Source organism: Scardinius erythrophthalmus, assembly GCF_964197995.2.
Source record: "Scardinius erythrophthalmus genome assembly, chromosome: 8".
NCBI lineage: Eukaryota > Metazoa > Chordata > Actinopteri > Cypriniformes > Leuciscidae > Scardinius > Scardinius erythrophthalmus.
The window spans coordinates 2944613-2956430 of NC_138228.1; the positions used below are offsets into that span (position 1 = coordinate 2944613).

Here is an 11818-nt window from a genome sequence, read left to right on the forward strand (position 1 = left end):
ATCATTGTAGAGTTTTGAATCAACTCAGTTTAAATTGATTCACTCAAATGAATCGAACCTCCTAAGTCTCTCAGAACTAGTCTAATGATACAGTCTTTAAAAAGTCAAATAAAAATTAATTGGAATAATCACAACGTTGCTTAATTTTATATTGACAGCAAAATCCTGAATATATTGCCAATATCTCAAATATCGACCAGCCTCTTTCCCCTCCATTGACGGAAATTTCCGGCTTTCTGTGTTTTCACTGTTATACGGTAGGGGGCGCTGTTACACAAAGAGTGCAGAATCTCCAGATCAAAACACAGGCGAAGAAGAAGCAGAAACAAGCGATATCATATGTAATCAGATGCATATCAGAGAATGTCTAATAAGGGGAGAACTTTCACTCTCAGTAAACTTCCGGCTTCTGAACTGGTTGCAGTTCCACTCTGATTCCATATGAGGGCGCTCACAGGACGAGTGCAGAATGAATGGAGGTCAATGGCGCTATACACATCAAAATCCACTTTTCTCAGGATATCATTTTTTGTCTAGTAATTTGAATGTTGTATTTGAAAGTAGATGCAAAGAAATTACACATTGCTGGGTGTTAGATTTTTTAGAGTCACTTATTTGCTTTAAAAAGTCTTTTAAAGTGTCAATGACGTCATACACATCGTACGACCAGAGATACTGCTTTTCCCAGCTGACAAAGGTAAACACACGTTCTAGAAGAGTTTTAGTTTTGTTGTTTTAAAAGACCACGGCGAAAATACACACACACACACACACGATGCCATCAAGCGGTATCTCTGGTCGTAATCAGTCCTTCACTGACCAATCAGCGTTCATTAGCAGAATGTTAGCGTGTTATGGGCAACAACAACTCAACCTGTAAGAAATCGAAAGGACATAAGTACTCGTTCATTCAACTTTCGACCTATAACCCATGAGAACCTACAATCAAATCTGAGATTTCTCAACGGCAATCGGGTGAAAGAGACACATTTAGCCGTCTAGCGCCATAGACTCCCATTCATTCTGCACTCATGGGCGATCGCCCCCAGTGGAGCTCTGGTGGAACTACAACCACAATTCGGTACAATAGGACTTAATAGGGAGTGGGCAGGCTCTCCGTAGACGGGCTCTGTGCATATGTAAAATAACATAACGATCATTAACATTAAACAGCATATAAATCAAAACTGCCTAATGTTACTGAATGAAATGTCGACCCAGGACGAGTTACAGGACTGAAGCTTTGAGTGTGTTGATGGACTCAATCGACTCCATCTGATACTGACGTAGTCTTTGACAAAATCATGATTTTCTCAGCTTTTTGATCAAAATGTTGCTATTTTATGAACTTACCCACATTCAAGTGCTAATAAGAAAAGAAAGCATGAAGCTTAGAATAAAACAGGTTATTGTTTAAAAGCAGAGGCTCTGTCTTTCCTATTGCATGTTCAGATATTCATACAACAAAATATTCTGGGGGCCGTGAATCTTTTGTGAAACTTTTTTCAAAAACGCTGACGGTGAAAGAGTTCATATATACAGTATATATGTGAGGATTAGTGCTAACTGAATAATGCCAGTTCAGCTGGTATCTGAGATGTGGAGAGGCTGGTACCTCGACGCCCGCGGTCGCGGCTCCTGGCGAGTCCACTTTGCGTTTCTTCCGAGGGCCGATGGCGGCGAGCGCCGTTAGATTCGCGTCTCGTTGTCTCATCTGGGCGAGTTCCTGCTGCTGCATCTGGAAACAGAAACAACATCATATTACACAAGTGTAGCGACACATGTAGGACATCTGGACATGAAGCCTGGTAAAGAAACTACTGACAGACAAACAATCCAGCAGGAAATTCCCAGGAAAGTGACATCGTGCTTAATGACAAAGTGCTAGGTGCTAATTCTAGGAAAGGGAAAAGATTTGTCGAGCTTGTGTTTCAACCAATCAATAAAACCGTATCATAAATTGTCGTTCTTGGGCTGAAATCACTGTATTTCAGGAAGTGACATCATTGTCTGCAAAGCACTAATCACCAATATCAAATCAACATCAAACCAACCCATCCGTCAGTCTCTTCTCCCTCAAAACCTCTAATGGCAGTTAGTGTGTGTATTAGTGTGTGTGGTATGGAAGCTTGTTTACACTATGGAATAAAAAAAAAAAATAGTTACTGTAGATGTAAACTCACAATTCTCACTTTTTTCTCACAATTGCATGTTTACAACTTACACAGCCTCACATGTGACATGTGGTCAAAACATATACATACACACACACACACACACACACACACACACACACACATACATACAGTATAGTATACAGAGGCCATGAAATCACTCACTGCTCTTGGCTGAATAACTTTTGTAACTTTAATAAGGATCAACTAATAATGATGTTTAATTTACAGTGAAGACTATGCAGTGTTATTTTACATTTGCTTACTTTATTAAATTTCTGTCTGAAAACTACAGCAAGACCTTTCAAAGAATTTGCTTTCTTGTTAAATCGTAACTCTTTCCTTAGTTATATATTTGCTGTCATCTCCCATTGACCGCTATAGAAGTTCACCCAACTCTGACAACTTCCTCTTCTGAGAACCCCGGAAATGTGGAAAAAAGAAAAAAAAGGTAATTGTGACTTTTTATCACACAATTCTGACTTTTTATACCCTGAGAATTCAGGAGTTTATATCTTGTAATTGCAGGTAACATCTCGCAATTCTATAAATAGAATTCTATAAATAGAATTGTGAGGAAAAGGTCAGAGTTGTGAGATAAAGTCACAGTTACCTTTTTATGGCAGAAATAAGCTTTCATTTAGGTGTGAATATAAATGTGTGTGTGTGCGTAAGTGAGTGTGTGCGTGAGTGAGTGTGTAAGTGTGTGCGTGCGTGAGTGAGTGTGTGTATGTGTGTGTGTGTGCGTGTGTGTGTGTGTCAGCTCACACGCTCTGATGTGATTTTTCACTTTGTGAAGTGTAAGAGGGCCCAGTGGCGCCTCAGGTAATGTCACGGTTTCCTGCGGGGCAGCCTCGCTCACAGAAGCCTTTCTGAGGACGTGTTAGAGCCCGAGGCCTCACACACACACACAGCCACATATGGCCTCACACACACGGCCGTCACAGTCTGTCTGCAGTGAGGGAGTGAACCGCCCTGTGCCCGCTGGTGTTGAGAGAAAAAGAGAGAGAGACTGTGTGTTTGTTGCTAAACTGAATGAGGGCAATCAATGCAATCTTTCATGCAGTCAGCTCTGTGTGTGTGTGTGTGTGTGTGTGTGTGTGTGTGTGTGTGTGTGTGTGTGTGTGTGTGTGTGTGTGTTAGTTAGTTAAGATCAGAGAGAACCATGTTGTTGCCCACAAAATGGCGTGTTATAAAGATTGCTTTGGTCTTCAACAGCCAGTCCAAATTGTGTGTGTAGACGTAGAGTCTGGAGTGTCAGATGTCTGTTAGGATGATGTCCGTCACATGAGGAAACACACAGCAGTGAAGACGACAAACCTTGCAACACACACTTCAGGATCACTTTAGTGTAAAGGTGGGATTTCTTATCAGGATAAACAACTCCAATTGCTCTACATTCCTTTTCATTGTTGTCTAGAATATGTATTTGAGATATTAAAGAAACAGTTGGACAAAAAAAATTCTTGTGTCATTTAAAACTCGTATTATGAAACAAAAGCAGATGTTTAGCAGAATGATCATCATACAGTGATCATCATATCATTTTATATCAATATATCAAACCAATAAAGAAATATAAATATAGAAATAGTACTATTGTACTGTAAAATAAATAAGTTATGTAAATAATGAATATTATTATTAACATTTTAGTTTTATTTGATCAAATTATAAAAAATAAAATAACAAAAACTAAATATGACTATAGTCATAATACTATTTTACTATAAAATGAAAATGTTAATAAATAGTATTTATTACATTTAATTATTACATTATAAAATTAAAATCATTAAACACACCAATAAAGAAATATAACTATATCAATTATAGTACTAATGTAGTGTCAAATAAATAGAGATATTAATAATAATTAAAACAGTTATTAATATTATTTAAATACTATATTTTAATACTATTTCTAATAATAATTATTAATATTTACCTTTTTCTTTTCTTTTATTAAATTATAAAAAACTACAGTATAATACTATATATAATAATACTATTGTACTAGAAAATAACAGTTATTAGTATTATTAATAATAATATAATGATTATAATAACAACAATTAGTAGTAGTATTACTATTTTATTCAATTAAATATGTTTTATTTATATTACAAATACACGATTTACATAATATTTTATATAATATATAATATAATATAAATAAATCTATTGTTAATATATAATATATTACTACAGAAATTATACTATTGTACTATAAAATAAAAATCTAGTACTTAATAATAATAATAATAATGTTTGGGTTACACTTTATTTTAAGGTGTCATTGTTACAGTGTAATTATATATTTAAGTACTGAGTAATATTAATTAACTACACGTATTTACTATAGGGTTAGGGTAGGGTTAGGGTTTGGTTGAGGGTTAGTTGCATGTAATTATGCATCATTTACTGTTATTACTATAGTAATTGCATGTAACATGTGTAACAAGGACACTGTAAAATAAAGTGTTACCGTTTAATTTTTTAAGCGCATCCCCAGCAAGAACATGATCATTTTTGTGGTCAGGCTAGTGATGGTCACTCTCTGCATCCCATAATCCTCTGCAGGACCGCTACCACACATCATCTCCCCACTGACCCCTGAGATAATCCCATCCCACTCCCGGATGGGATCGGATGGGATGGGACCGGAGCGCCGGCATGTCTGCACAGTTGCTCTCCCGCCTGCAGCTCCTGCCCGAGTCTCAGATTGATGGCGCTGTGATAAACGCGGGTCCCAGTGTGCCATCTGTGTGCCAGCTCTCGCGCCGGCGCCGTTACACACCAATCACACACACCAGACCACAGTTATTACAGGGCACACATTTACAGAAATATTCATATCAATTATTTTGGCTAACTGCTAATATATTCTCAGCGCTGCTTCAAAAATAAATGTTTCATATTTTGGCTGATTGTAGAAACTGTAATTGAAACTTACAGAAGGTTTGCGTGTCGTAATTACGCTCATCACACAAGAATAATTAACCGAGACGCCGACACACAATATTCACTGCAAGAGCAGAAAACAGACGTTCTTATAACCTAAAGTTACTTATTTAATCTTGTGTAACCTTTCACCGGAGAGAAACAGCATCTATCTATCTATCTATCTATCTATCTATCTATCTATCTATCTATCTATCTATCTATCTATCTATCTATCTATCTATCTATCTATCTATCTATCTATCTATCTATCTATCTATCTATCCATCCATCCATCCATCCATCCATCCATCCATCCATCCATCCATCCATCCATCCATCCATCCATCCATCCATCCATCCATCTATCTATCTATCTATCTATCTATCTGTCTATCCATCTATCCATCTATCCATCTATCTATCTATCTATCTGTCTATCCATCTATCCATCTATCCATCTGTCTATCCGTCTATCCATCCATCCATCCATCCATCCATCCATCCATCCATCCATCCATCCATCCATCCATCCATCCATCCATCCATCCATCCATCCATCCATCCATCCATCTATCTATCTATCTATCTATCTATCTGTCTATCCATCTATCCATCTATCCATCTATCTATCTATCTATCTGTCTATCCATCTATCCATCTGTCTATCCGTCTATCCGTCTATCCATCCATCCATCCATCCATCCATCCATCCATCCATCCATCCATCCATCCATCCATCCATCCATCCATCTATCTATCTATCTATCTATCTATCTGTCTATCCATCTATCCATCTATCCATCTATCTATCTATCTATCTGTCTATCCATCTATCCATCTGTCTATCCGTCTATCCATCCATCCATCCATCCATCCATCCATCCATCCATCCATCCATCCATCCATCCATCCATCCATCCATCCATCCATCCATCCATCCATCCATCCATCCATCCATCCATCCATCCATCCATCTATCTATCTATCTATCTATCTATCTATCTGTCTATCCATCTATCCATCTATCCATCTATCTATCTATCTATCTGTCTATCCATCTATCCATCTATCCATCTGTCTATCCGTCTATCCGTCTATCCATCCATCCATCCATCCATCCATCCATCCATCCATCCATCCATCCATCCATCCATCCATCCATCCATCTATCTATCTATCTATCTATCTATCCATCCATCCATCCATCCATCCATCCATCCATCCATCCATATATCTATCTATCGACTTATTAGTCTTTCATCCTGAATCACAGTCACACCAACACAATCTCACAGCAATTTGTACGTATTTTATGAGATGGCTAATTCAAACGACCTCACTCATACGTTTATGTTTTAGGGGCGGAGTTAGAGGAGGTCCTTCCTGATGACGGTTCGTGAAAATCAGCCATCTGGTAAAATACGTCCGAATTGCGGTGAGATCGGGTTGATCACACACATCCAGATCTCCAGCTCAAGTGTGTGTTTCACTTCTCATGAAGCACAAGCGGGAGAAGAAGCTCAGTTCGTCATGATGGCCAAACCGACCCGTCTCTATCAGCCCTGCTGAACCTTCTGTTCCCCCACAGGCCCTCACACACACACACACACACTCGTGCAGACAGATGTCTGTGCCGGAGCGGAACGGGAGGATCGGGCTGGTTTGAGGAGTCTTTCACTGGGCAACAGTGAGGTTCAGTAACACTGAACTCTGGGACATAAAGGGCCAGCAGGGGTCGAATCTGCCCCTCGTCCTCCTGCCCCGGGACACTGAGCCGCTCCTCTCAGACAACTAGCCCTCACATTTTGCCTGAATAAAAAAAATAAATAAATAAAAAAATTCTACAAATATAGCAAAAAATATTCACAAAAAACTCTAACTCTAAAAAAAATATATATAATAAAATAATAAAAAATAATCACAAATTATTAATAATTAAATAAATAATAATAATTAAAATAATTACGTTTATTAGAAAAATGTACCTCCATTTTGTCAACATTTTTTTTTTTTTTATAAAAGTATTAATAAAAAAAATTAAACTAAAGCCAACATAAAATGTAATTAACAACAATACAACATAGTTTTGAGAGAAAAAAAAATATTCTGTGGAAAATAATGTGGGGCAGGCCTTCATTTTATATTTGATTGGATCGCCAAATTTAGAATAGAAAATATTATTGCTTCATTTTATTTCCCCCAACCATGCAGCATTGGTGACATCAGCAGAACAGAGACATGGCTTAAAAGCAGAAAACAAAACATTTTCATGATTAATCATGAAGACAGGCGTATTTTTCATCAGAATAACGTGCACTGATGAAATGTTCATCTTAGGAAACTTGTACTAAGAAAGTCCATTTTGATTTTACGTTGACTTTAAATATCAATACTTAACATGAGATATTTTAGCAAACATTGGGAGCCAGTCCTGAGCAGTCCCAGTTAGAGTCAGCATTATCCATTATCCGTTCACAGAAACGTGTAAATCATTGATCTCTCTGACATGACCTCAGGGTCACACAGGGCTCGACGCTGACCTTGAGAGAAACACACTGATGATCAAAACATATTCATACACTGAAGCAGCCCAAAACCAAAACTGAAGTTTGTTCCGTTCGGAGAGAAAGACCTGCAGTTCCAGCCAAACCCCAATTACACAAACCCCTCAGGCGTCCCCAGGGGTCGCGCTCATTATGAGGTCACTTCCTGTTCCTGGAGACTCAACAGAACCACAGACATGTGTGCGCCGTTTGACTTTGGCTAGAATCCATCTTTAATTATTGCTGGCGTTATTAACAGTGAAAAAAAAAAAGCACAAATATAGTAAGAAATCCACAAATCTTAACCTATTAAATAATAAATAAATTAAAATAATAATTTAAAATAATAATAATTTAAAAATAATAATAATAATATTTAATAATAATTAAAAACACAAATATGGTAAGAAATCCACAAATCTTAACCTATTAAATAATAAATAAATTAAAATAATAATTTAAAATAATAATAATTTAAAAATAATAATAATAATATTTAATAATAATTAAAAACACAAATATGGTAAGAAATCCACAAATCTTAACCTATTAAATAATAAATAAATTAAAATAATAATTTAAAATAATAATAATTTTAAAATAATAATAATAATATTTAATAATAATTAAAAACACAAATATGGTAAGAAATCCACAAATATTAACATTAAATAATAAATAAATAAAAATAATAAATTAAATAATAGTAATTAATAAAAAACACAAATATAGAAAGAAATCCACGCATTTTAACCCAAATAAATAAAAATAATTTTAAAAAAGATAATAAAATATTTAAAAAAGCATTAAAATAATATGTAATTAAAATTAATTATTAAAAATGTAATCCAAAGGCAACCTAAAATGTAATTAACAACACGTTTAACTTCTTTAATGCGAGAGCACAATGTGTGGAGGAGTTCACGGGATTATTGAAGGGGAATTTCGGAATAAGCAAGAGGAGATCATTAAAAATCCTGCTTATCCAAGTAGAAAATTTCCATCTTTTGTGTCACCAGTGCTTGGGCAAGCAGTCTTCCTCCTCTCAACCTCTCGCTCTTTCTTCCTTCTCCGACGTCACCTTCTATTGATCAGGTGTAATTTGCATCGGTGGCAGATGAACAGAGTCGTGTGCGGATGATTTATTCATTTTGGAATCAAAAAGCAAAAGGATCTTCAGAGAAGGAGAGACTGCGGGCGTTGAAGAGGAGCCCTCTCGTTCTCTGGATCCCTCGTTCTCCCCCTCGGAGCCCCGGGGCCCATGGTGTGCAAGTCCTTCTAATTAACAAGGTGAATCACGCTGCCGCTCTCTAATTAGCCAACACCACAATCTAATGGAGACATGCGGCACACTCAGAAACTCTCTCCAACCAACGAAACCATCGTTCTATCCCTCGCTCAGGTCTTTCCCACAAACGCTGGAGGGCGGGGGGGGGGGGGGGGGGGGTTTGCTGCTCGAGCCCAGGGGGGTCAAGGGTCAGAGGTCACACCAGAGATGCATGTCACCTCAGAATGGTCAATAATCAGATTTAAAGGCAGGAAAAATTAAATAAAATTTGTTGAATAAAAATTTTAACTTCATTTATCAACAGCATTTCATTTAGGATCAAAAGGAGTTAGCAATAATTGTTTTAGAATAGCTTAATAATTTTACACATATTGTTCTTGAATAATGAGCCGAAGGAATTTCTGTATAAATTGTTTGTAAAATCATTCTTATTAAATTGTTATTCAGACGGGTAGAAATAATCTGTTATGTAAAAAAATAATAATAATAAAAAAAATCAGAATTTTATCAACAGAATTGTATTATATTATACTATATCTAAATTAATTACCGTAGTAATATTTATTTACCGTAGTAATATTTATTTGCAAAATATATTTTCATTTATTATACCATTATACCATTATAGAAAAGCAAATATATATATATATATATATATATATATATATATATATATAAATATATATATATATATTAAGCCTCATTTATGAAACGCGCAAAAGGAAATTCTGTGTAAATTATTTGTAAAATATTTTGTATTGATGAGATGGGCAGAAAGAATCTGTAATGTAAAAATGTAAAATACAATTAACAAAATCAGAAATTTATTAACAGAATATTATATATTAATTAATTAATTAATTTGAAATATATATTTGCAAATATATTTTCATTTATTTTTTACCATTGTTTTAGATATTATATTATATTATATATTTGCAAATATATTTTCATTTATTTTTTACCATTGTTTTAGATATTATATTATATTATATATTTGCAAATATATTTTCATTTATTTATACCATTATTTTAGAAAATTAATTTGATTATATTTTATATTTATTTAATTTGATAATTATTTTAATTTGATAATTATTTTAGAAAAGCAAAATCATTTCATATTCTAAGCATCATTCATGAAACATGCACGGAAGAAATTTCAGTGTAAATTGCTTGTACAATCATCTTTAGTGTACATAAATCGCTGCATCAATGTGATGTGCAGAGGGAATAATATTCTGAATCATACGTAAACCATGCTTATGTAAATTATTAGATAAATGTGATTTATGATTTACATAGAATTCTTAATATACAATATAATGAACGATATGATTACATTTATTAAATTACACTACCGTTCAATAGTTTGGGGTCAATACGAATTTTTTTTTAAAGAAATTAATACTTTTCTTCAGCATTAAATTGATGAAAGTGACAGTAAAGACATTTATAATAATGCTAAATATATATATATTTTAATTAAATGCTGTTCTCTTGAACTTTCTACTCAAAGAATCCTGAAAAAAATGAATCACGGTTTCCACAAAAATATGAAGCAGCACAACAGTTTTCAACACTGATAATAATCATAAATGTTTCTTGAGCATCAAATCATCATATTAGAGTGATTTCTGAAGGATCATGTGACACTGAAGACTGGTGTAATGATGCTGAAAACCCAGCTTTGATCACAGGAATAAATTACACTTTAATATATATTCACATAGAAAACAGCTATTTTAAATTGTAATAATATTTCATAATTTTTTACAGTATTTTTGATCAAATAAATGCAGCGTTGATGAGCAGAATAGACTTTTCAAAAACATTTAAGACCCCAAACTTCTGAACAATAGTGTATAAAATATAATATATGAAAAACGGACAGCTGTCAAACTGCATTAATATAGCAGTATAGTTATTAAAAGATAATCTGATTGTGATTCTCTTTATTGGTTATTCTCTGAAGATCACCTGAACTGGACTGAGAGGTCACTGTCTTTGCTCTTACACACAGCCGGGACGGGTTGCCGAATGGCTCGTCTGGAGTCTGCTTTTCTAACACTGACCGTCTCATCTTTCAGTTCATTGTGTCCCATTCGCCTTCTCTTTCGTTATGTTGTTCAGGCCCATCAGTTCATCCCCAGAAGAGTAGCTCTTCATGCCCGATTCCCCTGCTGCTAACATCCCAAGGAGATCCACGTACAAAGAGAAAGACCTCCTACAGGCGGCCACACACACACACACACACACACACACACTCGGGCCTTTCACTGTTCAGATTCCTCGCCATCTCGCTCACAGGCACAAATCTCGCTTTGTGTTGTTCTTTCTCTCATTACGGCACTTTGTAATAATATTCACAAACACACAGGAACACCAAAGGTATTTTTAAAGCTTGCTTTTCTTCTCCGCTTCTCCCCCCCATCCCCATTCCTTCTTTCTCACATCTGAAATTTGACTTCAGGAATTTTAGGGATGAAACAAGCAACCACAAAAAGGAAAATAAAAACAGATTGAGGACAGACGTTTCAGCGGCTGCGTTACATCTTTCGTCTTGTGAAAGGGCTTTGCTCTGAAACTTTTTACCTTGAAAATCTGCATTTTTGTTGAGATTAAGATCAAATGTTTCTCAAATGTTTTTCCTAGACAGCAATGAGATTGAGAGCAAACGAAGGAGACGTTTGCCAATGATTCCTGCTTTTCATCTTGGAAAAAAAGACCTCAAACGTGCTTCCATATCAGCAATGTCTCAATCTGTGCTCAGATCTGTCAATGCAAATTCAAATGTTTCTCATCAAATTCCCAAGAGAACGAACGATCTGAGCTTCTACACACATTACATTTAATTTCTGGTTTCT

At 35.3% G+C, this 11818-nt stretch overlaps 1 protein-coding gene across 1 annotated transcript in view; it reads right to left on the bottom strand.

The window, feature by feature from the left end:
* The window catches only part of LOC308694895 (transcription initiation factor TFIID subunit 4-like), a gene marked incomplete at its 5' end in the record, with an annotated part of 50776 nt that extends 43665 nt beyond the window's left edge, over positions 1-7111 (bottom strand). Inside the window, 2 exons of the mRNA XM_081372705.1 lie at positions 1616-1738; positions 7106-7111. Of these exons, the coding sequence (XP_081228831.1) occupies positions 1616-1738; positions 7106-7111 (129 nt within the window). The remainder of the gene's footprint in view (positions 1-1615; positions 1739-7105) is intronic.
* Positions 7112-11818: the final 4707 nt, after the last annotated feature.